Source organism: Dama dama, chromosome 28, assembly GCF_033118175.1.
Source record: "Dama dama isolate Ldn47 chromosome 28, ASM3311817v1, whole genome shotgun sequence".
NCBI classification, from domain to species: Eukaryota; Metazoa; Chordata; class Mammalia; order Artiodactyla; family Cervidae; genus Dama; species Dama dama.
The window spans coordinates 20,000,001-20,027,679 of NC_083708.1; the positions used below are offsets into that span (position 1 = coordinate 20,000,001).

The following is a 27,679-nucleotide window of genomic DNA, read 5'->3' on the forward strand; positions in this document are numbered from 1 at the left end:
TAATATTTCTGTCTAACTTCAGAAAAGAAGCTTCCATTTGAAAAATGGAGTTTGAATTTCAGTGAATATCCTATTTAGAATTCAGTTCCATTCTTTGTTATTATTAAAGTCAGCAGACATTGAAGGTGTTTTAATAAAGTTAAGTAATAGAGATCTTAGATCTTAGCTTTTAATATAGTCAAGGTTGTGATTTTAAATGAAAGCTTTGCTGAAATAATTGAGATTGAGTGTAATGTTTTAGGTGCTATAGAAATCTGGATGAAATTATATTATTCATATACTGTTTTATTTAGTTATATTGGTTCAACTGTGTTTTAAAAGTGAGAGACATCATATCAACCAGTGTTTGTTGAATGCATCTCATGTGCATAGTATTAGAAAAGTAAAATAAAAAGCTGTATTAATGGGAAGCATCCTGTTAGTTTGGAGGTGGATTAGGGACTGTGCTGTCTGTGAAGAATAAATTTCACAGGTCTATTTCATAGGTCTGTACAGAAAATTGGTATAGACGTAAAATGTATATTTTAAGCTCCATTTTAAAAATGTGATACTTTCTGTTTAAACCATTAACTTAAATGAAATCTACTTCATTTTGCATTAGTAAAGTTGTATTTATTTAATCCAGTAGTGAAATTAATTTGCAGTTGCTGGCATAGTACCTTCACAGGTTTCTGTGACATTTGTCATTCAAGACACCAGCATCATTTTTTTCTTTGCTGCTGAAACTGTTTCGGCTATGGGCACATTTTCATGGTAGATTAAATCTACATTTATTAATAACAAATATTCTCTGATAGTATTTGGAAGCCAGGTGATGTCTCATTTTACATAAATAACTAGAACTAATCAACCTAAAACCAACATGTAAGTCTCTAAATTCATGGACTTCCAAGCTATCAAATATGCCTCATTTTGATATGTTAATTTAGTTTTTCTCATATTTTTTTAGTTTAACTCTTGTGCTGCTCATTATGATCCCTAGACAATGTATTGCATTTAGAAGAAAGTATCCTTAATTTAATTTCAAGTAACCATTGAGAAAATTGATTTTTAAATGACTTTAAGATCCAGGTTACATCACATAAACATTATTGCTAATAATAACTAACAAGGACTAAATGGTATTGGAATTTAGGTTTAAAACTTCACAAAACACTTAAAGCTATTTCTTAATGTTTTCTCCTAGAGAAGAAATGATAACTCTATGATCTATATGTCTTGTTTAGTACTTATCACATGTATAGCTTATTTTACCCTCACCCCATCCCACTCTTAGAAACAAAAATGTGTTCTCTTAGTTTAAATGTGTTATGATGACATAATGTTTATGTGATGTAACCTGGACCTTAAAGTCATTTAAAAATCAATTTTCTCAATGGTTACTTGAAATTAAATTGTGGGATAACGCTTCTCATTGTTCCAAGGAAGAACATAATATCCAGATTTATAAGATAATCCTATAGGCAATGTACTTCGACTTTGATATGTTTCTCTTTGCAGTGACCTGCATGTCTACCTTTCCATTAAATGTTTAGGAAAATTAATTGAATAGTTTTTCAGGAAAGTGAAAGGAACTCTTCATCCTGTAATCAACTGTAAGAAAGTAGAAACATGTATGCAAGACCTAAATTTTTCTTATCACACTTTAAACTTCACAACATTCCAGCTCACGATACTTGGTAGTCTTACACAGTGGGCCATATCCAGCTTTCTGTCATTAGAAGAACTGAATAAAAACTATTGCAAAGTTGCTCTTAGAAAGCAATATGAAAAAAAAAAAAAAAGAAAGCAATATGAGTCTGAAATTGCCTTGAATTAAAAAAAAACAAAAAGCCAAACGATTGCTTTAAAAATAAATCAAATGATATTATATGGTCTTTATCCTTGACTGTATTTTTGAGTGTGTGTGCCTTGATTACATTCACTTACCTGTCGGGCACTTTTTCACGTGGAACCTTCCAGTACCTAACTGACAGGCTACTTTTCTACAGTAATCATGCTTGGAAATTATGTTCTTTTGCCGGGTGTGGGGGGCATTTTTCAACCATTTCCAGAGTTTCTGACTTAATCGGTCATCTGGCCACACTTAATCTGTGCTTCTAGGCCCAGGAACTGACAGGGTGTAGGCTCCTTGCTCCCCACCAGGGGGCAGCACCAGATCCTGTCTTTCATTGGGTGCAGCCTGGCTCCTTCAATAACCTCAGTGGTCCCCACCCTCCTTCCTCATAGAGCACTGGAACTTGTTTTGGTATTTTCTTACATTTTTTAAGGCTTAGTAAGTGTCCAATAAATGGTAGCTGTCAGTCGCTGAGCTATGATGGCTATTACATCTCAGTCTATTTGACGGTTCTGTGTACCCAAATCTTTATCTTCAATGATGATTTGGGCTGTTTCTGATACCTTGTGTTTATTATCACTCGAAAATTTTTAAGAGGAGAACAAAACCTAGCAATTATTAGGTCAATTGTACTTCAAAAACAAACTCACAGAAAAAGAGATCAGATTTGTGGTTACCAGGGGCAGGAGATGGGGGAGGGGGAATTGAATGAAGATGGTCAAAAGACACAAGCTTCCAGTTTTAAAATAATTACGTACTAGGGATGCCATGACCAACATGATAAATATAACTATAAATAACATTGTTGTTTGCTATACATGAAAGCTGTTAAGAATTAATCCTAAGAGTTCTCTCACAAGGAAAAGATTTTTTTTTTTTCCTATTTTGTCAAGTTTGTGTCTAGATGAGATGATGGATATTCACTAAACTTACTGGGATAATCATTTCATGATGTATGTAAGTCAAATCACCATGCAGTACACCTTAAACGTATATAGTGCTGTATGTCTATCATAGCTCAGTAAAGCTAGAAGGGAAAAAAAAAACCCTACAATTATTGAACACTGTGCTATGTCAGGCATGAAAAGCAGGTAATTCTCATAGGCTGCTGCCCAAACAGCAAAGGCAAAGAGGCAAGGTAACAGTGGAGTATAAAAACAATAGGGACAGAATTTTTAATACTTTTGCTGTTGAGTAAACAGAGCCTTGGAAAGATTAAATCTTAGTAGAACAAAGATTCCCTTCAGATAGAGTTCCAAATTACATGCTGTATCAATTATATTATACAGCCTTGCCATGAAAACAACAAAAAAGATTTGTTGGGAGTGACCACAGCTACAGTGCGGAATGCCTGAGACTGATTTCAGTGATGTAACTCCTGTGACACAGTGACAGGAAAATTTATGGCTGGATGTCCATAAAACTTTCATGGGGAAGTGAGGTTAATGTTGAGACATTTTGAGCGATCCCATGAAAGCCGTAACATATATGTATTTACATGCACATATAATAATATATAAACTGTATTGTATTTATGAAAAATATATGAATAAATGCAGTACTCAATTTTGTGTGTGATAAGGACTGTTAATTAAGATCTACTCTCTTAGCAACTTGCAAAGATGCAATACAGTGTTAATATAGTTACTATTAAGTAATTTAATTTTTAAAACCTATCAATAATTTAAGACAACCATGAATCCTAATTTATTCATTTTTATTTGCCTTAAAAATTTACAGGATCTCTGTCCTCTGCCATTTCTGCAAAACACTTAAATTTTTATTTCGTTTTGGTTCAAAAGATAGACAGATAAAGAAATTCCCTTGCCTGCATCTACGACTTTTATGATTTGGAACTGTTATTTCACATTGTTTGCTTCCTTTTCTGGTTATAACAGGCATAGCAACCCAGATGGCTAGTATATAAATAATTTGAGTTATGCTTTTTAAAATCATTTAGGATAGCCTCGGAGTTTCCTGATACCCAGGACCATGTGTTTATTGCTCCGGGTATTACCTTCACGCTTACGCTGATGTGTGCTGTTAGCTTTTTCACGTGTCTTAACCTCTGCCTTCCTCTTATGTATGAGAAAAGTTTCTCAGACTGAATTTAACCCTCTTGAGGCTCTGTTGTGAAACTTTAATCCCAGCCTGCCTCCTGTTTTATTTCTTGCTTTATTTTCCTGTTGTTGCAGTTCGCAGTAGCTGTGCCTCAAATTTTGCAGAGTGAAGGTAGTCAGGTCGGCATCTTGTCTTGGGTCTGTATGCAGCTCTTCCACCTTGGGCAGGTTCCTTCAGCTAGTTTCCTCATCTGTGAAATGGGGCATCATACCTACCTCATAGGTTTGTTGAAATGTTTAAATGAGATAAAATAGAACTCGTTTACATCAGAAGTACTTGTTACTATTGTTATGGTTAACGTATTTTGGAAAGAAAATTTTCATACTTACAGAAAGACATATTCAAATACCACGTACTGCAGTTTCATGCAAGGGTCTTTTGGAAGGAATATCTGTTTTTCTGAAAGCATCTGAGTATTTATGTGAAAGCACATTCCACAAGCACAGTATATGTAAGTGTTAGCTACCTGCTAGCATTAGGATTTACTTTCAGTTCTTTTCACTGGATCCAAGGTGAAACTTTGGATCATGAATAGCTGGAGGAAAGTTTCTCTTGGCACCTGCCTGAGTTCTCTTTTGTTGCCCCTGGTTACCTGTTCCACCGTGATCTGCTTTGGAACCTCACCATCCCATCTGTCATTGTTCTGCGTCAATCGAGCCAGTCCACGTACAGGCTCTCCAGGAAGAGAGACCAGAGACTGGTACTGCTCATCTTAGCCCCAGTGTTGGAAACTACCTGTAATCCTCTCGACAGCCCTGTGAGTTAGGTAATTATTTATTCCTAATATTATGCGGATTACTATTTTGGAATCAAAAAATCATTCCAGTTTGAAAAGTATGAGTGTACTTATGGAAAAGAAGAATATGATGAATTTAGAGTATCTTGAAAATTCAGAGCGTATGGTTGCTATAGTAATGGTATCATAATGTATTTAATGAAGAGAGATATACTTTGTGCGGGATTAATCTGGCCCATTGATCTACAAATCTGCCAGTGAGTTTCAAATATTCTTTTTCTGTGTATGTGTGTACAGCTTCAATACGGAAAATAAACTGAGCTTGAAAAAGGATGCTCATTTTGATCGCTGACCAGAAAAACATACAGTCACATATAAATCATTTGTATGTGAACCAGTTCAGTGGGAAGTAACTGTATAGCAGCTTGACCCAAACATCTTATTTCCAATCGCTTTAAAAGGAAGTTTTAACACAAGTCTGTAGAAGAGATTTGCCTCTTTAATGTACTTTAGTTAGCCAAGCATTAAAATTTCATACTGTTTTCATCAGTTAAGATATATCTTTATTAAGGTGGCACTAGTGGTAAAGAATCCTCTTGCCAATACAGGAGATATAAGAGACTTGGATTTGATCCCTGGATTAGGGAAGATCCCCTGGAGGAGGACATGGCAACCCACTCCAGTGCTCTTGCCTGGAGACTCCCATGGACAGAGGAGCCTGGTGGGCTACAGTCCATAGGGTCACAAAGAGTTGGACATGACTGAAGTGAGTTAGCACACACACACACACACCTTTATAAAACGGAATCATATATTCTTGACTTATCTTCTGTGATTTTTGTATCTTATATATTTATATATAGTACTTTATAATCACTTAATTCTGCATACCTAACAGTAATTGTTTCCAAATTAAGAAAATGCTATGTGTAAAATCACAAATTTGTGTAACATAAAATGGGAACTTTTAGTCTCATAAAATGATTCTTCTTCTTACTCTTTTATATCAGTGCCAGTTAATTACAAAAGTAATCACTCAGTTGCTAAATTGTGTCCAACTCTTTGCAACCCTGTGGACTGTAGCCCACCAGGCACCTCTGTCCATGGGATTTCTCAGTCAAGAATACTGGAGTGGATTTCCATTCCCTTCTCCAGGGGATCTTCCTGACCCAGGGATCAAACCTGTGTCTCCTGCTTGGCATGTGGATTCTTTACCACTGTGGTCCCTGGAAAGCCCACAAAAGGAATACTGTGTCATAAAAGCTTCAACAATACCTATAATGTACACACGGAGTCTGTTGTCCCCTCCTTGTCACTCCTAAACTCGGAGGGTGACCACTGTTGACAGTTCAAGACTGACCTCACAGACCTTTTTCTATGCCCCTGAAAACATGTAGATGTATTCCTATGGAGTGATTCTCACATTCCTGCAGAATTAGAAGCATTCTTATTTGAAAAAAAAAAAAAAAATTAGTTTGGTGATGTTGGTCTTTCTGCTAAAAGGAGTGGTTTTCACAAACACTGGAACATCACTTTGTCATAAACCGGCTTTCCAGGGAACTAGTTTGAAAGAAGAATATTTTATAACAGGTGTAGAATCAAGGGTATTTAAGCGAAGTGCTTTGCCTCTGCTTTTCTGCATTTTGCAGCACCCATGGGTAGTTTGTTTATGAAGAAGGTAGTATTCAGGGGAGGCAGAAAAACAGCTTATGTCAACTAAAGTAATAAACTGGGTTACTCCCAAGTTGACAATTAAATCCCTTTAAAATTACTTATTTCAATCAAGGAGCAGTCTACCCAGTCTGTCGTCTCTTTTGAGCTTATTGAACTTCTTAGGTCACTCTTCAAACCCTGTGTCTGCAACGTTCTCAAGTTATTGATGAGGATTTTCTGTTGGAAAAGCCAACACTATTTGTTGCTTGATGCTTTTTAAAAAAATTTATTTTTATTTTTTTAACACCAAAAACATTTTGTATTGGGGTATAGCCGATTAACAAGTTGGGACCGTTTCAGCTGAACAGTGAAGGGACTCAGCCATACATATACATGTATCCATTCTCCCCCAAAACCCCCTCCCATCTAGGCTGGCACATACATTGAGCAGAGTTCCATGTGCTATACAGTAGGGCTTGGTTCCTTCTCCATTTTAAACATACCAGTGTGTGCATAACCTTCCCAAAGTCCTTAAGTATCCTTTCTCCCCAGCAACCGTGAGTTCATTTTCTGTCTGTGAGTCTCTTTCTGTTTTGTAAGTTCATTTGTATTACTTCTTTTTAGATTCTACATATAAGGAATGTCATATGATGGTGTTTGATGCTTTAAGTCGCAGTGGTTTTGGGGGGCAGGGAGGGTGTAAGGGAGCTGACTGTTTCTGCCTGGATGCCCTTGTCACGGGAAGAAATATATACAGAAGATAGGGACAGTGCATCAGCACTACTTCATTTAAAACTTTCTGCTCAAATGAAAATGTAAAAATACAGTTAGTGAAATATGTAAGAAAATGTGGACCTTTTCAAAGCATTTGTGACACAAAGCAATGTAGAAAGTGGATACATAAAAACCAAAGGTTTCACCCTTGATAGTATGGCTGACTCATGTCAATGTATGGCAAAAACCACTGCAGTATTGTAAAGTAATTAGCCTCCAATGAATAAAAGTAAATGGGGAAAAAAAAAAAAAAAAACCAAAGGTTTGATTTCAGGTAATAGCTGTGAATGGTAATTTCATTTTCCTAAAAATAGTCTAATCATGTATCTCTCTTTAGATTTTTTTTAACACTCTAAAAATTTTATGTTTAAGTTTGAATTTGTCACTTTAATAGCCTTTTTTTTCCCTTGAAGATAACTTTCTATAGGTTTCCTGTGGTTGAGATCTGACATTTTTTTCCAGTTAATTAATTTACTTTTTATTGATGTGCACTGCAGCCCATAGGCTTGCAAAGAGTTGGACGTGACTGAAGCAACTTAGCACACACGCCCACTCAGGAAAGTAACACGTTCGTGGTATATAAAATTTGAAAAATGCAAGAAGCAAGAGAAGACACATGCCATCACTCATGTCAAGCTGCAGAGTTTACTGTGAGCATTTGTCAGGCTTCTGTCATACATTACGTTTATTTGTAGACTGACCTGTTAGGTATGATCACTTTTGTCTTAAGCAACAGATATGTATGTAGGCATAAAGTGCACGTACATATGTGAAAACATATCCTCAGTAAAACTTGGATAAGGCTAAACATACTGTGTGTTACCTCCTTTTTTCACCTGTTTTTTTTCGCATTATAATATACGTAACTATTTTAATGCCATTGTATTTGGAAGTGAAATGTTTCATTTCTGTGAATAAAAAGTTCTTGAAGTCAACCATCTGGCTTCTTCTCTGCAGGAAGAATGTTTCCTGAACCTGGAAGCTCCTATATCAAGGGTGTGTGGGTACGACACACCGTTCCCTCACATTTTTGAACCGTTCTACATCCCAGACAAGTGGAAGTGCTATGATGCCCTTCGAAAAATGATCAACTATTGACCACGGGTAAGCCAGCCCTGTGTTTTAAGAAAGCTAGTGAGCGCCCCTGACGCTAGTGTCCGGGTGGCCAAGAAGCTGTCATCAGTGCTGTCTTTTCATAAATGGCAACTTCCAGAACAAAGTGTGGATTTCAGAGAAAAAAAAAATTAACTTATGATAGTATGTTTATGTTTAATAGAAACATATCAAGCATATGCATTATCTGATTTCTAGAAAACAGATATATTCATATGTTACCATTGAATAATTATGGGATGAACATGCCATCTGCCATGACTCTAAATACACCTTACCTTGTTTTTCTGACTTTTGCCATCATTTCTGTATATTTTTACCAGCAATTTAAACCATTTGTGAATAGAGATAATTTCTGTTATATAAAGATAACTTCAAGCACCATTCATTTGGACTCCAGCTGTTTAAACTATATGGTGTGATCCATAGCATTCTGAAATTTGCCTTTATATTATCTTGAAAGATAGGTTTGTTGAGCAGGAAACCTATTTATTATGTATAGGTGAAATTGTTACTTAAAAAAAAGAGAGAAAAATCCAGTACCACTACCATTTCCAGAACCTTTCTTGGCTAGTGAATGTTTTAAAATGGGGGATAATGCATGATATTTATTCATTGTGATTTTCTAGGTCATGCTTTTCTGTCCCTCCAACAGTGTTATTCTAGCAAAAAATGAAAAACCATTAAGTTAGTTTTCAGGGTTTTAATATAGAAGGTGCTATTGACAATACACTGATTTATTTATCTCTAGCATTTTTGAAATGGTTCAAAATGTGTAGCTAGGTATTAAATGCTTTACATTTTAATATCTAGATTATCCAAATAATAATATTATTAATACATTTTGAAGAGCCACGATCCTTGAAAGGAAAAGTGAGAATGGGCTTCATATAAAAAAGCCCATATGTTTTAAAGATTAGAAAATACTATGATTCTTAAATTCTGTGTGTGGGTAGTAAATCAGCTCACCTCAAACCAGAGAGTTACCTTTACATTTGGGTGTATAGAGAAAATAATACCTTCTCTGCCACTGGGATCCCCACCTTTTTTGTAGTTCTGTTCTGAGGATCTTGGAGAAGGGAATGGCTACCCGCTCCAGTATACTTGCCTGGAGAATTCCATGGACAGAGGAGCCCTGCGGGCTACAGTCCATGGGGTCACAAAGAGTCGGACATGACTAAGCAACTAACACATTCTGCGGATATTGTCATAGGACTGTTAGTAGGGCGATTAGTTTCCATGCCGCGGAAGTCTCTCAGACATGCAGAGGTAGAGGCTGTATTTCTGATGTCCTCTCAATGTCTGTGAATGCACCTGGCGTCAACAGTCTCGCTTGGGTCTGGTTGGAGGACTTCCTCACTTTTATGTACATCTTGTTCCTTCTATGGACCATCCATTATGGACAGTCCAGGTAATAATGTGCCCCTCTGTGCCTTGTTCCTTCTTCTAAAGTAATATTTAGGTGCTGATTTTAAATTTGAGTATGTGTTTCTTTTTAAACCTAAAAAAAAAAAGTTTAGACCTTTCATGAAATTATGATAAGACTGCTCTTCAATGCTAAAAATTAAAAGTGGCCTTAAAGAAAGTAGTCATGTAATTGAGAAAATCTGTGTTTAATTCACAGTGGCCAGAATGTCTATAATTGTTATTGATTTCTTTTGCAGAAAAACTGGAAGATTATGACTAGATATGGAAATATTTTTCTGAATTTTTTATATTCCCTCTTCTTGAAAATAGAGTTTTTATGAAATGAACCAACTTGGATATTGGCTGAAAAATCATGAATTAATTATTGTATTCACACATATGAATTGATCATTTCCATTGAGTGTTTCAGATTCATTTTTAAAAACAGTCCCCATGGTAGGCTTATAAATTTCATTCAATTATGTCTGTAAATACTGGATGTGGGACACTATTCAATAAAGCAAAAATCAGATTGTCTTCAGCGTGCGTCTCTTTTTTTCCATTTAGTTAAAAGAACTTTCGTGGAAGAGTGAAAGAGTCCTAGTAACTTGTTAATTAAATCTGAATGAAAGTGAAATGTTCAGAAATGTTGATTTTTCAACTTTACTGGTTTTGGTTTCGTTCTTTATGGCTAAGATGGTTGTATGTTGGCGAAACTTCTGGAATGTTTTTATTTTTCTTCCATCTCATTCCAACTAGGTGGTGTAGTAAGGGGAACTCACTTTTTGTCCTGCGCGTAGCGAGGCAGGATCGTCTTTGCTGCCTCGCTTCCTTTTTCGGGAGATGGACATCCTCAGCCTGTCTTTCGTTACAAAATCACCAAGCTTTTGTTTTCTTTTGGTTTTGGCCCTGGTGTTGCAAAGCAAATATTTTTTCCATGTCCTTTATATTGTGATGCAGCTAAAAAGAAAAACAACATTAACAGCTACGAAAGGAGGAAGCCTCCTTGCTGAGGGCTTTCTCAGGGCCCCTTGTTTCCGTCTGTATCTTTCGGGGCCCCTTTGCAGAGTCCTCACCCCCAGCCCTGTCCCCAAAGGGCCTGCCTTCCCTCCCATTTACCCCAGAAGAGCTGCTCCTCACCAATTCCAGTGGAAAGATCCCTGCCTTCCTTCTCCAAAAAGCAGAGAAATAACGTTGTGTAGTGTTTTCCCTACTCTAAGAACACTGGAAGAAAATGGACTGTTTTTTTATGATTGCAAATGTATATGTTACTTTAAAACTGCAATTTAAAAGTTGTCTTTTGTTTATTTTTATCAAATATTTGGAGGAGGATATGGAAAGTGACATTTGCAGACTGCCATAAACTTGGAGGAAAGTAAAGGCACGTTGGAACAGATTCTAGAAAGCAGGGGCTGAAATAAAGAAGCAAAGCATTTGTTAGGGGTGAAAATAAGGCCCTGTCCTTGGTTTAAAAATAGAAACACCTGTACAGGATAAGACAGGAAAAGATGTACTTGTCAGTGAGAAGTTTGGAAGATTTAGGGAATCCATTTGACTTAGGTTCAGGACGTTCTGAGTTGAGGGCGCCAGAACTCAGTATGAACTTTGGCTTTGTCCTTCATGCTCCACTGAGTCTCCGAGCTTCTTTGCAGGGAGCTCTGCGCTCACATGGCCAGTCCAGCAGAACAGAGAATGTGAGCTGGTCATCCACCTCTTGGCCGATAATGTTTTAAGAACATCTTTTAGTTGCACTTATTCTTTTAGTTGATATTATTTATGATTTCAGTTGAAGTTACTTGTTTTATTGCCATTGGTATCCTTTTTAAATACTATTTTTAAAATTCATTTGTTATTGTAAGAATTTTCCCTTAGCTATTTTAAAATTATTTTCTTTGACTCTGCTTTCCTCCTCCAGCTAGCACTGCAGTGCCCACCAGTAAATGACTCCTCCCCTCCAAAATAAACAGCTCACAGTTCACCTTAAACTCAGTCTATGGCACTTGGTGTACATATACATCTACATAATTGTCTTAAATACACTTTTTTTTAACATGAAACAAATTGTTCCATATTGTAAAAATAAGAAAATAGAAATGAGAAGACACTAAAAAAATGTTAAAGGAATTCCAGACTCCACACTACTGTCAGCTTCAGGATAGTCTGCTCCATGTGACAATAAGAATGTACAGTCAATGTAATCTTCTATCGTTCCAATTATCCAGTTCCTTCAGGGCTTCCCTGGTGACTCAGGGGTGAAAGAATCTGCCTGCAGTGAAAGAGACCTGGGTTTGATCCCTGGGTCAAGAAGATCCCCTGGAGAAGGAAATGGCTACCTAGGCCAGTATTCTTGCCCAGCGAATCCCCATGGATAGAGGAGCCTGGTAGGCTACCGTCCATGGGGTCACAGAGTTGGACACGTCTGAGCAACTAACACTTTAGAGTTAAAAAAAAAAAAAAACACATTCGTGTTCTATACCATCAATAGGTGTCATCCAAGCTAAATAAACATTAGGGGGAGAAAATGAGGCATAGGAGCAAGACAGTGACCTCATTCCAGTGCCTAAAATTTAAGTCACGGAAGCTGAAATCTCTTGTGGGATCCTGAGATGTCCCACGGGGCATCCACACTCAGTCTTGTGAAGCCTCCTTCCCGTCAGCCTGCCCCTGTTGGGCTCGTGTGGCTTCTGGCTGCTTGGCCTCCCTGCCCCCACTTCTAGTTACAGCACTGCTGTTTATTTAGAGAACTCCCTCTCCCAATGCATGTGGCTCTGGGGGCCTGCCAATCCCAGGGCATCCAGATCAGCCACAGAGATGGCCCTGGCCCAGGCTTGCTGGGTACCACAGATGAGAAAGTTGGATTACTCATGCAAAAGCACAGCGTGATGAGTCTCAGCCTAGCCTTGTCAACGACACTAAATTCTAAGTTCTCCCACTTTAACCTGTTCCTTGTACACTAGGGGTAGAACTGATGAGTGTACACCCAGGTAAGGCACACAGCCCCTGCCTTAGCAGAGATGCTTGGCTGATGGGGTGAGGAACACGACCTCAAAGCATCAAATTGGAACTTCTAGAGAAACATGAGGTTTGGAGACTCTGATATGTTTTCTTAGGCCATTGAACTTGGAAAGAAATAGGAAACATTCATATAGGGGCAAAAATTTGGAAACCCTGACACCTGATGTGAAAGTGAAAGTTGCTCAGTCATGTCCAAACTCTTTGCAACCCCATAGACTATACAGTCCATGGAATTCTCCAGGCCAGAATACAGGAGTGAGTAGCCATTCCCTTCTCCAGGAGATCTTCCCAACCCAGGGATCAAACCCAGGTCTCCCACATTACAGACAGATTCTTTTGTTTTGTTTTGTTTTTAATCTTTGTCTTCTTTTTTTTTCCCCCATAAATTTAACATGTATATTATCTAGGGTGAAACAGATCACCAGCCCAGGTTGGATGCATCAGACAGATTCTTTTATCAGCTGAGTCACAAGGGAAGACACCTGATACCTCCCTGAATATAGTAATTAAAGATATTTGCCAGGATAATGAGAAATAAAATTAGGACAAGAATGAGGAAGTCATAGGTAGAAAAGACTAGAAGTGAAAATGGAAACAAGCTAGATGAAAAGATACACATCAATAATTGTCGTAAGTACACCATTTTTTTTTCTTGGCTGAGCCACATGTCTTGTGGGATTTTTGTTTCCCAGTCAGGGACTGAATGCGGGCCCTTAGCAGTGAGATTGCAGAGCTTAACCACTGGACTTCCAGGGAATTCCCATAAATGCACTTTTTATGGGTAACAAACGTCCTATATTTGACAAAAGGACTATATCACAGTGAAAATATAACAATTAAAATTCTTTACATTCTAAATGCATACCATTAAAATAGCTTATAAATGCAAAAGCTGTGAACAGAACAATTGTAGAAGGCTTTTTACTCCGCTTTCAATTTGATAGGTGAGGTAGACAAGAAGAAATAATAGGGTTAAGTCAATAGAAATATATTTTAAATGTTGTATCTTCATAAACAGAGAATATGTTGCTTTTTAGCCTATGCATAGCACTTTAAAAAATTGACCGTATACTGTATTAAGGCACAAAGGAAAATAAAAGTAAGTTCCTCAAAAAAAAAAGATCCAAAGGTACCACATCCCACTGAGAAATAAAAAAGCACCTAGCCAAGTAACTGTGAAACCAAGAAGGAAAACAGTCACGGCATAATTAAAACGTAAGATCACTGATGTGCTTCAGCCAAAATTTTACTCAGTGGTAAATTCATAGACTTTAAATCTTAAAAAAAAAAAAAAATAACTGAAAATACAGGGATGCAGAATAAAGACACACAAGAAGAATGAAAAGAATAATAAAGTTAAAAGCAGCACATTCCAAATGAGAAAAATAAAATCATAAAAGTTTTTTTTTTGTTTTTGGCAAAAATGAAAGTTTTTCTTTCATTTTATAATGTCTATTTCCTACAAAGATGGAAGTTTTTATGTGTTCTCCAGTGGCACTAGTGGTAAAGAACCTGCCTGCCAATGCAGGAACCACAAGAAATAAGGGTTTGACCCCTGGGTGGGGAAGATCCCCTAGAGGAGGGCATGGCAGCCCACTCCAGTATTCTTGCCTGGAGAATCCCATGGGCAAAGGAGCCAGGTAGGCTACAGTCCATAGGACTGCAAAGAGTTGGATATTACTGAAGCAACTGAACATGCATGCATGCATGAATGAAAGCAAATAAAGGCTACATAATGGCTGTTCCTATATCAGTTAATAATTCCCAGGGTCCTTTGTTTGAGGATAGCAAAAAATTTGGTCAAACCTAATTGCTATCCAAAGTATTGATAAGCAAAGATCTTTTTTATTACAATATTTTACTCCATCATTTTAATAAAATAATTATTAAGAGCTTGTTTTCCTAAGTCCTTCAGTTTCTTGCTGTGGCCTACTTGGCTACTATAAATATTATGTTAACTATGAATTTTCATAAGATACAGTGACTGTTGTCGAAGAACTTTTGATCAGTCAATTTAAGAAAGAACTGGAAAATTTTATTCAAGTCAAATTTGAGGATTTTATAACTGGGAAGAGCATCTCAGAAATCTCTGAGAACTGTTGTGGAGATGATTCCCTGGTGACTCAGATGGTAAAGAATCTGCCTGCAATGCAGGAGGCCTGGGTTCGATCCCTGGGTCGGGAAGATTCCCTGGAGAAGGGAATGGCAACCCACTCCAGTATTCTTGCATGGAAAATCCCATGGACAGAAGAGACTGGCGGGCTACAATCCATGGGGTCAAGAAGAGTCTTCACTGTTCTGCCCATTAGAAGTCAAAGCACAGTTGTATCAGTTTTTTGAGGCAGAGGGCTGTACATTAAATGATGTATTGTTGAAAGATACATAATTCAGATCTATGTGTCATTATTGCTCCTTACAATACCAAGAAGTAATGCTGTCTTTAAGACATTGTCTGAGCGACTTCACTAGTGGTCCGGTGGTTAAGAACCTGCCTTGCAATGCAGGGGATGGGGGTTCCATCCTTGGTTGGGAAAATAAGGTCTCAGAAGCTGCAGAGCTACAGAGCCCCATGTGCACCACAAGGAGAGAGTCTGAGCACCACAATAAAGATCCTGAGTGCTGCAGTTAAGCCCTGATGCAGCCACATTAGTAATGGTTTTTGAAAAAAGAAGTTGTCTTGTTGATGCTAGGAGCAACATTTCTCCTGATGGGAGAGGTTTGATCGATTCAAAACCCAAATTAATAATGCACAGTGGAGGGAGAAACATCAAAAGGCAGAGAACATTTTTATGTTTAAATTTTTCTTGCCATATATTGCCATACAATATGAATTTTATTTCATGTTATAAAGAATTTGAATAATTCTTGAAAAAATTTTTTTGATCATTTGGAACATCTACCTAATTATTTTTTTTATCTACCTAATTATTATCCTGGGGGTTTTCCCCTTGCTTTCCCAATTTTTTTAAAATTGAAGTATAGTTAATTTACAATGTTGTATTAATTTCTGCTGTAGAGCAAAGTGATTCAGGTGTGTGTGTGTGTGTGCGCGCACACACGCGCACATGCATGCTAAGTCTCTTTAGTCGTGTCTGACTCTTTGCGACCCCGTGGACTTTAGTCCACTATGCTCCTCTATTCATGGGATTCTCCAGGCAAAGATACTGAGTGGGTTGCCATTTCTTCCTCCAATATATATACACACATTTTAATATATACATTCTTTTTTAATGTTTTTTTCATTGTGGTTTCTCATAAGATATTGAATATAGTTCCCTGTGCTATATACAGTAGGACTTTGTTATTTATCCATTCTAGATATAAAAGCTTACATCTGCTAACCCCAACCTCCCACTTCACCCCTCCTCCCACACCCTCCCCAGTGGCAACCACAGCCTGTTCTCTCCGTCCATGAGTCTGTTTCTGTTTTGTAGATAGGTTCATTTGTGTCATATTTTAGATTCCACATGTTTTAATGGTTCCACAAGGCAGGGAGCGCTGGCCTGTTTATTACAATTCTGCAATGCCTGGAGTAGTCCTGATCTACAGAGGCTCTCAATGTGCTGCTGAACGAACCAATGAAAGGAAATGCAGCCCTATACCTGAATCAGGCTTCTACCTGAAAAGCACTTAGGTGGAGCCCTCTTTGAGGAGTATAGACATTTAAAGTAATATATTGATAGTGTTTGATGTTTTATGCCAGTTGATATTCTAGATCATCAGAGACATAGGGTTATGTTTTATTTCTTAAGGCATTTCAGGATTAGAAGCTTTCTTTTGTGTAGGGCTAGACTTCAAAAGTCCCCAAGAGATGAGCATTGTTCCTATATTTTTAGGTCCATTTCTTCAGCTAAATTTCAAAAGCGTGCATTTTTAAGGGGTTCTAGGATAATATCGTATATTAAAATGTATCTATGAATGGACAAACAAGAATAGAATGCTCATTCAAAACTGTTCCTTTGAGGGGGATGAAATTTTATTCATCTCTGTTCTTGTGGGCACAAATGGAGAAACAGCCTGGTTCAGAGTTATTGTCTCAATGGTCCCATCTGTGCTGTTCACCTTTCTTGTTGGTCTGCAGACTCAGGACTGGGTCAAGGGTAGGACACCATCTCCTCAGCCACAATGACTGGTGGAGGAAGATGACCCAAACCAACCAATCCAAGCCCTTTTCAGGGTTCTTCAAACAAGCAAACAGATCTGGGATGATGTTATTCTGGAAGGACCTACTGCTGCCTTCCTTGTGGAGGAAGGCCATCTTTATCTGAGAAAGAAAGGAACCAATGTACCAAGCAAAGATGCTATTCAAGATGGGGTCAGTCATGCCCACAGCCGATCGGCCAGCTCCACAGTTGCCGTGCACAGCCTCAAATCCCTTTCATTCTGTGAGGAACCACCCCAGGATCCTTCCACTTAATTTTTTCTACATTCTCTTTCTGTTGCTTGCAAGTAGAAACATCCTAATTCAGTCATTCTAATGCTTTGGAGTATATTCCATTTGAAAGAAGAAAGTCCACATGTTTTTAATACAATATACTTGGGGAAAACCTTCCACCCTTGGGACTAGTCTGTGTATCATGCTTGATTTTTTTCTTATCTACGGCATGCAAATTAGATGCAGATATTGTTGTGTTAATATAAAGTGTCTTAGCCATAAAATAAATGAATTCAGGCTTCTAGCCTGAAAGTTGAACACTGGTAACCTTCCCTTAGGCCAAGAAAACCAGCAGTTACAGAGCATCTGTCTTTGGGAAGCCTTACTTTTTGGAGGCTTTTTCATATAAAATTCTTTACTGAAGTCATGAGACCTTAGAACTGTTTTTAAACGTATCCAGATAGCCCCAAACAGCCCTTGAGAATTTTCTTTTTTAAAGAAGTTTAATATGCCTGTGGTCATTCTAATAGCCAATGTGTCTCGGAGAATACTTTATCTAAATTCCCCATATTTTTCTCCTCCTATTGAATCATGTGTTTACTTTCACCTTATTTCATCCTTTATGTGAAATGTTTCAAGGAGTTCAGAGGATATACGTATAGTGACTGTTTGTGTACCTTTCACCAAATGTAAAGATTGCAAAGTACAATTCATCTTCCCTAAGGCTACTCTAACCAGAGGAAAAATTAACATTAATAGCAGCAGTGGTTATCTTTTTTTTTTTTTTTTTTTTAATTCTATTCCAACTGCGAGACAGCCTCCTAAAGGTTTCCCTAATTATTCGCGGGAATTGCTGGAATTGCTTGAGCCACCCTGTGGTGTCCACAGGTCTCTGGCTCCAGGTCTCTGATGAGGTGTCTGTTGCCAGCAGCTCCGAAAGGCACCGCAAGGCTGCTGCTGTAATGGGCCACCTGCAGTTGGCGCTCCCTCTCCTGAAACCCTCAGAGACCCCCCCTCCCCTAGGGACGAGGTGTAGGTGTGGATGCTGAGGATGCTGTTCATCTTTGCGCCCCTAGAACAGAGATGGTGCTCTGCATTCTTCCTGGGAGCAGGAAAATCTCATCTCCCATTGAGATACATGGATCCCAAAAGAGTGTGGCCACGTGCCCCCAACATCTCATGGATATTCGGTGAAACAGGCCATGCACTATTCACCAGCTATTGTACTTGGAAGCTCTGTCCCTCTCAGGAGCTGAAGCATTATTAGTCCATTCTGGGTTCCCCAGCTCCTTTGAAACCAGGTTCCTCCGCAGGGCTCCTCTTTTCTCTTACAGGGAAACCACTGGCCAACTTGCCCTCCTATCCTGCAGACCCATCAAAGTCAGGGCAGTGTACTTTAGTCCTAACTTGGTTTACTCTTCAAGGAAGGATCTCATGTGTGTTAAGATTTATTTTATCTTATTATGTGCATAGTAACAATTTTCATAGAGATTATGAGAAAAATTGCTTGGAAAATGGAATAACAGTGGTTTGTGATTTATGGTATATCTATATGATTAGGTACAATATAGAATTTGCAAGCAATGAGTATTAAAATTATGTAGCAACATGGAAGCATGCTCAATATATACTTTTAAGTGGAAAAATCAGGATGTGGAATTATATGTTTATTATAATTACAACTATTATCTTGTATGATTATGACCATTATAACATGATTTTTCTCGTGTAGGAATAGAGACTATAACAGCAGTATCAGAATGAGGGCCATGAATTATATCATAATAAAAAGGTATTTTTTTAGCATGTTGATTATGCAAAGTAATAAAAGTACTGAATAGATACTTTACTAAACTGTTAGCAAGTATTAAACATTCTTGTGTATATTTAATGGCTCAGGATATATGAGTTGTTGCTTTTTATGAGTTTTATTGTGTTCTCTGAATTGTATTGTTTCCTCTGGTTTCCATTCTTCTACTTTTTTGGGGTTTCTTTCTTTTGTCTCCTGTATGGTGATTGCCGGTTGATATTTTTTAAGACTGATCATTTGAAGTCAACTTGGATTGTGACATATACCTGTGATGGAATATTATTCGACCATAAAAATGAATGAAATTCTGATACACATGACAACAGGGATGAACTTTCAAAGCATGCTGAGTAAGAGACTGTGGACACAAAGGGTCACATGTGATTCCATTCATATGAAGGATCCAGAATAGGTAAACCCATGGAGACAGAGTGCAGATCAGTGGTTACCAGGGGCTGGGGGAAGGAGTGAATGGGAAGAAAGTGCTTCATGAGTACAAGTAAGGGGGCTTACTTTGGAGTGATGAACATGTTGTGGGATTAAGTGGAAGAAGAGGGTTCATGCTAACTGCCACCAGATTGTTTATTTTGTTATGTGACTATCACATCAATAAATTACTTTTTTAAAGCGGACTGGGAGAATTGTGGATGTGTGTGTGGCAAGATGAGCAGGGGCCTTCATTTCCAGATGATTAGTCCAATGCTTCGGCCACCTGATGCAAAGAGCTGCTGCTGCTGTCGCTTCAGTCTTGTCTGACACTGTGCAACCCCATAGACGGCAGCCCACCAGGCTCCGCCGTCCCTGGGTTTCTCCAGGCAAGAACACCGGAGTGAGTTGCCATTTCCTTCTCCAATGCAAAGAGCTGACTCATTGGAAAAGACCCTGATGCTGGGAAAGATTGAAGGCAGGAGGAGAAGGGGACAACAGAGGCCAAGATGGTTGGATGGCATCACTGACTAAATGGACATGAGTTTGAGTAAGCTCTGGGAGTTGGTGATGGATAGGGAGGCCTGGCGTGCTGCAGTCCATGGGGTCGCATAGAGCCATACATGACTTAGTGACTGAACAACAACAACAAAGACAGATAGTCCCCCACTTTGAGAGCACCCTAACACTGTTGGCATAGGAAAGGGTGTCCTTGGGGCTTTCTCCCAGAAAACATGTCCTAATCTCCTGCCTAAAGGGTGACAGCCTAGTTCACTAAGCACCACTTGGACGTGGAGTCTGGATGTCACATTCAGTTCCATGTTTTCTACCTTGGGCATCATTCCATTCTTACTCTGGACCACATTTTCCTGATCCCAGAAGCTGTCTCTCTCAACCTGTTCAGAGGATAACCCCTGGTTTCCACAGGGCAGGCAGACACTGATTCTCTTTGTAGGGGTGAAGGAAGGGAATGCCTCCAGGTTCTCCCTTGGCCTCCCCTCTGCTGTGGACCACACCAAGACCCTCCAAGGTCAGCCTCTTTCAGTGACTGGTCCTGCTCTCCATTGTCTTTCCCATTACAGGTTGAGGCTTCTTTAGTTGCTCAGTCATGTCCAACTCTTTGCAACCCCATAGACTATATAGTCCATGGAATTCTCCAGGCCAGAATACTGGAGTGGGCAGCCGTTCCCTTCTCCATGGGATCTTCCCAGCCCAGGCATCGAACCCAGGTCTCCCACATTGAGGTGGATTCTTTACCAGCTGAACCAACAGGGAAGCCCAAGAATACTGGAGTGGGTAGCCTATCCCTTCCCCAGTGGATCTTCCTTATTCAGGAATCGAACCGATATCTCCTGCATTGCAGGCAGAGTCTTTACCAGATGAGCTACCAGGGAAGCCCTTCTTGGATGCAACACCTCTTATTTCATTCTTCTGACCTAACACTCATCTCCCCTCTCCTGTTTTCTTTGTCCTTGGGGCTTATACTTTTTAAAAACATTTTCTTCATTATCATGTTAATGCCGTCTCAGGAAGGAGAGGTGAAAAACCTGTTTGTTGTTAAATAAGCTGGTTTAACTCATACCTTTTTTTTTGGCAAAACTTTTCAGGGCAAATTTTACCTTAGAATGAAAAGAATGGTCAGCTCTGCAGTAGACTGGGTTCTCAGCCAAGTTAATGATTTGCTGATCTTTTCTTATGCCGATTGTTTTTACTGTTAAAGTGGTCATGGAAGGTGGTAAGAAGTGGCAGGATATGGAAAGGCCCACGTTTATTAAATGCCACTTTTGTGCCAAGAGGACAGCATGGTACCTCCTCAGGCTTCAGGTGAAAATTACTGAGATTAAACTAATGTTTGCCTGTCTTGGGTGATTGTTCCTGCAAAGTATCAATTCTCATAACTCTCTTTGATGTAGGTGAAAATTAAATAAGGAAATGTCTGCTGAGGCCCAGAACCTCAGCCCATGCCTCCAGGACAGGCTTCTCACATGCCATTGTCACTGATCTGTTTACGCCTTCAACCGCCCCCACCCCCCAGCCTCCAGCAGGAAGAAATCCTGCCTTAGTTATCACCATGCACAAAGCAGCCCAACGAATAATTGTTCGATACACATGGCTCTCCTGCTATAGGAGCAATTTAAATGGAAGAAAATAAGTTGGTAAATGTAACATGGGCTTAGAACTTCTTATCAGCTGTGACGAACACTAAAAGCTGTATGTTCACAGGTCACTATCTAGTGGCCCTGATACATGCATGTTTCATTGCAGGGACCAGAGATCTACTCACATTAATTTATGCAAAGGGGAATTTGTACTACGGAATCTAATTGCAGGAAGAACTCTAGGACTTAGAAGAATTAGAAAATTACACACATTTTAAAATAATTCCCCTCCTTTCTCTCTATCTTTCCCTGGAGACTTTGGGTATTTCCTCTCTGCCACTTGCCAGCTTCATTTTTTTTTTTTTCTTCTCTTTGTTGACCTCAATTCACTCAGCACCTTATGCTTGGCTGCCTTAAAATGGCAGCCTCTACCTGGCTTTCTAGCTTGGTTTCACATAATTAATACGCTTGATATTTGTTCATTTTAATTCCAGGTTCCCAGGAGTAGTAATAAGTGGGCCAACTGGGGTCAGGTGACTTCTGGTCCGCAGCGGGGACGGGTGTGCCGCGCCCGGCACATGGAGGCCGGGGAAAGATGGCGTCTCCAGGAGAGTGTGCTTGACCGGTCCCTCTCTCTCTGAAGGAGATGACTGTTACTGTTGTCCTTGTTCCTGTTTCTTTGTAAGTATTTTATCCAGAACTTGGTGAATAAAAGTTAGGTGACAGGTGAATGACAAATTCTCCTTTAGAGGGGCGCCTGAGGGGTGGGGATGGGGGTGGGGGTGGGGGTTCTTTGAAGCCCTATCTGGTGCTGCTTAGTGAGTGAAAGTCGCTCAGTCGTGTCCAACTCTTTGCCACCCCATGGACTTAGTCCAAGGAATTCTCCAGGCCAGAATACTGGAGTGGGTAGCCTTTCCCTTCTCCAGGGGATCTTCCCAACCCAGGAATCAAACCCAGGCCTCCCGCACTGCAGGCGGATTCTTTACCAGCTGAGTCACTAGGGAAGCCCCTGGTGCTGCTTATGCTGAGGTCAAATAGGAGCTCACACCGCACAAGAAGCAGTACTTGTTCCCTGCTTCAGCTAGATTTCTGAAAGGGTCATTCAGATTCTAGCAGCTAATAAGGAATTGGCAACTAAAACTTAGGAAAATGGAGCCTCTGTTATACCAAGCTTTGGGAGTCTCACATGGACAGAGGGATTAGCAAGTTTCCGACTCTGTGACTCTCTAAATGCCATCTTGGCGCACAGAGGTCACATGTTGTAGATATTTTTAGAAAATTTGAACCATTTTAAAATTGAAATGAATTTTTACAGTGTTGTTAGTTTTCAGGTGTTCAGCAAAGTGATCCCATTTTCTAATATCTATGCATATTCTTTTTCAGATTCTTTTCCATTAGAGGTTATTAAAAGCTACTGAGTAGAGTTCCCTGTGCTTTACAGTCCTTGTTGTTTATCTATTTTTTATATATGTACAAATTAATCCCAAACTTCCAATTTAACCCTCCCCTACTGTCCCCTTTGGTTAACCACAAGTTTGTTTTCTGTGTCTGTGAGTCTACTTCGGTTTTGTAAATAAGTTCATTTATGTCATTTTTCAAGATCTTACTTGTAAGTGATATTTGTCTTTGACTTACTTCACTTACTATGATAGTCTCTAGGTCCATCAATGTTGCTGTAAATGACATTATTTCATTCTTTTTATGACTGAGTAATAGTCTTTTGTGTATAAAAGTAAGCCACATCATCTTTATCCATTCATCTGTCAATGGACATTGAGGTTGCTTTCATGTCTTGATTATGGTAAACAGTGCTGCAATGACAATTGTGTGCGTGTATCTTTTAAAATTAGTTTTCTCTGCGTGTATACCCAAAAGTGAGATTGCTGCATGATATGACAATTTTATTTTTAGTTTTTAAAAGAAACTCCATATTGTTCTCCATAGTGGCCGCACCCATTTACATTTTCACTGACAATATAATAGGAGGGTTCTGTTTTATCCAACCCTCTCCATAATTTATTGTTTGTGGACTTTTTGATGATGGCCTTTCTGATTGGTGTGAGGTGCACGCACTATAGATTGGAAAAGGGACTAGAATAGGAGGTAGATTCTGAGAGAGAAGCAGGCACCTGGCATGTTGGCGAGCTGGAGAGCTGGTCCAAGGAGGCAAGGTCACCTTTTGTAAAGAAACAGTGGTCCTGAATATTGCATAATTAAGACAATGTACAATGTGAAGAATATAGTCAGTAGCTATGTAATATCTTTATGTGGTGACATATAAAAAAAGTGGTTGTTTATTTCAATTCAGTTCAATTCAGTCACTCAGTTGCGTTTGACTCTTTGCGACCCCATGAACCACAGCACGCCAGGCCTCCCTGTCCATCACCAACTCCCGGAGTCCACCCAAACCCATGTCCATTGAGTCGGTGATGCCATCCAACCATCTCATCCTCTGTCGTCCCCTTCTTCTCCTGCCCTCAATCTTTCTCAGCATCAGGGTCTTTTCCAATGAGTCAGCCCTTCGCATCAAATGGCGACTGTATTGGAGTTTCAGCTTCAAATTCAGTCCTTCCAGTGAACACCCAGGACTGATCTCCTTTAGGATGGACCGGTTGGATCTCCTTGCAGTTCAAGGGACTCTCAAGAGTCTTCTCCAACACCACAGTTCAAAAGCATCAATTCTTCTGTGCTCAACTTTCTTTATAGTCCAACTCTCACATCCATACATGACCATACATACATAGCCTTGACATAGCCTTGATTATACGGACCTTTGTTGGCAAAGTAATATCTCTGCTTTTTAATATGCTGTCTAGGTTGGTCATAACTTTCCTTCCAAGGAGTAAGTGTCTTTTAATTTCATGGCTGCAGTAACCATCTGCAGTGATTTTGGAGCCCAGAAAAATAAAGTCAGCCACTGTTTCCACTGTTTCCCCATCTATTTGCCATGAAGTGATGGGACCAGATGCCATGGTCTTAGTTTTCTGAATGTTGAGCTTTACGCCAACTTTTCCACTCTCCTCTTTCACTTTCATCAAGAGGTGCTTTAGTTCTTTCTCACTTTCTGCCATACGGGTGGTGTTATCTGCATATCTGAGGTTATTAATATTTCTCCCAGCAATCTTGATTCCAGCTTGTGCTTCTTCTAGCCCAGCATTTCTCATGATGTACTCTGCATATAAGTTAAATAAGCAGCGTGACAATACACAGCCTTGACGTACTCCTTTTCCTATTTGGAACCAGTCTGTTGTTCCATGTCCAGTTCTAACTGTTGCTTCCTGACCTACATATAGGTTTCTCAAGAGGCAGGTCAGGTGGTCTGGTATTCCCATCTCTTTCAGAATTTTCCACAGTTTATTGTGATCCACACAGTCAAAGGCTTTGACATAGTCAAACCAAAGCCTTTGGTTATTTATTTACTGTATCATTACTTAGATTGTACTCTGTGTGCTAGGATGTCTCTGAAAAATGATGATTAATTGCAAGGGTAGGCATGACTGAAACAGGAAGCCTGTCTGGGCTCTGAAGCAGCACTAGGAAATTGACTTCCTATTTCTTCTTTGTGGTGGTCTGCTTAATTCTTCCTTTCATGCTCTCCTACTTCCTCTCTTACCTTCAGTCCTGCAGATCAGGAGAATCTGATTTCATTTTGACTCAAACTGAAATCTTGAGCCCCCCGATTCTTCAGTTTCCTGTAGCCAGGATTGGAGTGGTTTTATAGAAGGTACATCAATGCTTTCCTCCAAAAGGAGTCATAAGAAGTCAGGGTATGCGGTAGGTGTGATAGTGCTTAATGAGTTCCCTATGTAATCAAAGGTTGATATCATTGATTTTTCAGTCCTTCAGCCAGTAAGCCTCCCACAGTCCCACTCCCGGGGTTAGAATAGCACAGGGTTGCTATTGTACATTCTCTGGGGATAAGGACACTGGAAGACTGTCATAGGACCTGCCAAATCGTGTATGGTAGGGACATGATCTCTTGGGATACTCTTCTAGAGGACAAAAACTTTAGTAGACTCTGCAACCCAAAGGTGGAGCTCGTGGTAAAGAACCCGCCTGCAGAGGCAGGAAACATAAAAGAAGTAGGTTCCATCCCTGAGTGGGGAAGATCCCCTGAAGAGGGGCATGGCAACCTATTCCAATATTCTTGCCTGGAGAATCCCATGGACAGAGGAATCTGGCAGGCTGCAGTCAATGGGGTCGCAAAGAGTTGGACATGACTAAAGTGACTTAGCATGAGTGTACAGTGGGAGAGAGCAGATAGATAGGATCACGGGTGAAACTTGATGTGAAAATAAGGAGATCAAGTTGGCCTCATAGTATTAAATGACACTTTTCTCCAAAAAAAAAAAAAAAAAGAAAGAGCCTGAAACTTTCCAAAATTGCAGTCTGCTTTAATTTTAAACTCAATAAATGTTGTTAACTTTCTCACTTGAAATGAAAGTTGCATTAACCAGAGACGTGCCTTTAGATGTAAGTTTAAATAAAGCACCTCTAAAGAAGACTACAATTCTATGTAATTTTACATAATTAACTGTAACTATTTTGTCATACTACAATTTTCCGCTTTGCTCCTTGTGTCTACAATTTTGATGTTCGTCATGGATTTGGATGGTTTATTTCAGTGCAAGCTTACCCACATTTGTAGGGTGCAGATGGTAATTACTCTCTACCCAAAACCAGACAAGATTCCCCAAGTTTTCAGTTTGATGACACTTGGAAAATTTTTAGCAAAGAAAATAATGACTGCTCTTCAAATCTGAGCACAAACGTGAAGGCAAGAGTTGTTTCAAAAGGTTACTTTTATTTCGGCCTCTATTCTGCCTTTCCCACTTCTCTGGCTTTTCACTGGTAAGGCATGATTGAGCATATTGACATGAGCCTTTCTCAAAAGGCTGAGACTACTATACCATGTCAAGGGCTAATATGGTTTTGATTACAGAAATTATGTTTTCAAGAGCCTATCTTCGGGAAACATTTATTTTCTTGTCTCTTCAAATAAAAGATCATGCAGAATGTGAAATTCTGAAGTCCTCAGAGCCTTGGATGCAATTTTTTTCTCATTTTCTTTCCATCACACATGAAAATTAATATTTTGAATTTTCTATGCTTTGGGTGTAGAATGTTCTTCATGGACTAATCTCCTTGAAGTTAGAAAAGCTGACCTCATTCTCTGAGCGTTGTCATACAAACTGTATTATTGCAAGCCTAGCATAGGGCTGTGGCCGAGGAGATTGCAAAAGGAATGTAGTATCAAGTCCATGCCTTCCAGAACATATAATCCAGAGTAGCAGGAGTACAGCCTTCTCTTATTAAAGTTTTCTTTTAAGAAGACTATATATGTGTGTGTGTGTGTGTGTGTGTGTGTATATGTATATAACCACTTTGATGTACACCTAAAACTAACACAATATTGTAAATCAACTATACTTCAATGAAATTTTTTAAAAGCTCCATCTGAAAATAAAGAAAAAATCTGATAAAATTTAATTAAGTAAAAATTGTTTCCTTCTAAAATAAATAAACTTGACTTTCTAAAACTCTGAGGAGATCTGTAAGGTAAGGGAGTTAGAGAAGATGAGGTTCAGAAAAAGAATGAGACTGGCACTTTACAGGAACAGATCACCTTTAATGAGGCAAGAAGGGGCAGCTAATCAAGAAGATTAGTGAGCTGCAGTGCTAAGTCAAGAAGAGAGTAGGTATGTATAGAAAACCTATATATGCAGAGATGCATCATTTTGAGGATATCTGTTTTTCCTCATGATTATTTTTGATTAGTTAGCTTTCAACAACTGAGGTAAGGAATTCCTGAGACCGGCAGGAGATTGGGCTCGGCTGGGAGCTGAACATTATCAATCTTAATGTCTGTTCCTTTCTTCAGGGGAGAAAGTTCTTTATTCTATATAGAATGGTGGGGAGGACCTGGAGGGGAGTTTTAACTCCAGGCTATTTCGAGCCATGTAGCGTTCCTTCAAGGTCTACATAAAAATACTGAGATGAAGAGTATAAAGAGTATGTTAGTATGGCAAATATGTTGTAGGTGGCTGACATTTGGGGGACCCTGTGCTTGATAGAGAGAGATGACTTCACAGAGACCACTGGAGCTACTTCTGGGAACACCAGTATGGCTGTTAGTTCTACCGTTGACACACATTGGAGGCAGTGAGGTGAGAGTTACAAAGAATTCATGAATACACCCAGCCTTCCTTATGATGTTTGGAATGACTAAAAGCTGTACAACAGTGATGTTATGCACCTTTTTAAAATCTGAATGCGTATGAGTCATGTGCACTTGGATTTAGAAAGTATTTAT

At 39.2% G+C, this 27,679-nt stretch overlaps 1 protein-coding gene across 1 annotated transcript in view; it reads left to right on the forward strand.

Annotated features, from left to right (window-relative positions):
- The window catches only part of BCKDHB (branched chain keto acid dehydrogenase E1 subunit beta), a 267,647-nt gene extending 257,465 nt beyond the window's left edge, over positions 1–10,182 (forward strand). Inside the window, exons 10-11 of the mRNA XM_061131661.1 lie at positions 8,079–8,225; positions 9,899–10,182. Of these exons, the coding sequence (XP_060987644.1) occupies positions 8,079–8,219 (141 nt within the window). The 3' untranslated portion in view covers positions 8,220–8,225; positions 9,899–10,182. The remainder of the gene's footprint in view (positions 1–8,078; positions 8,226–9,898) is intronic.
- Positions 10,183–27,679: the final 17,497 nt, after the last annotated feature.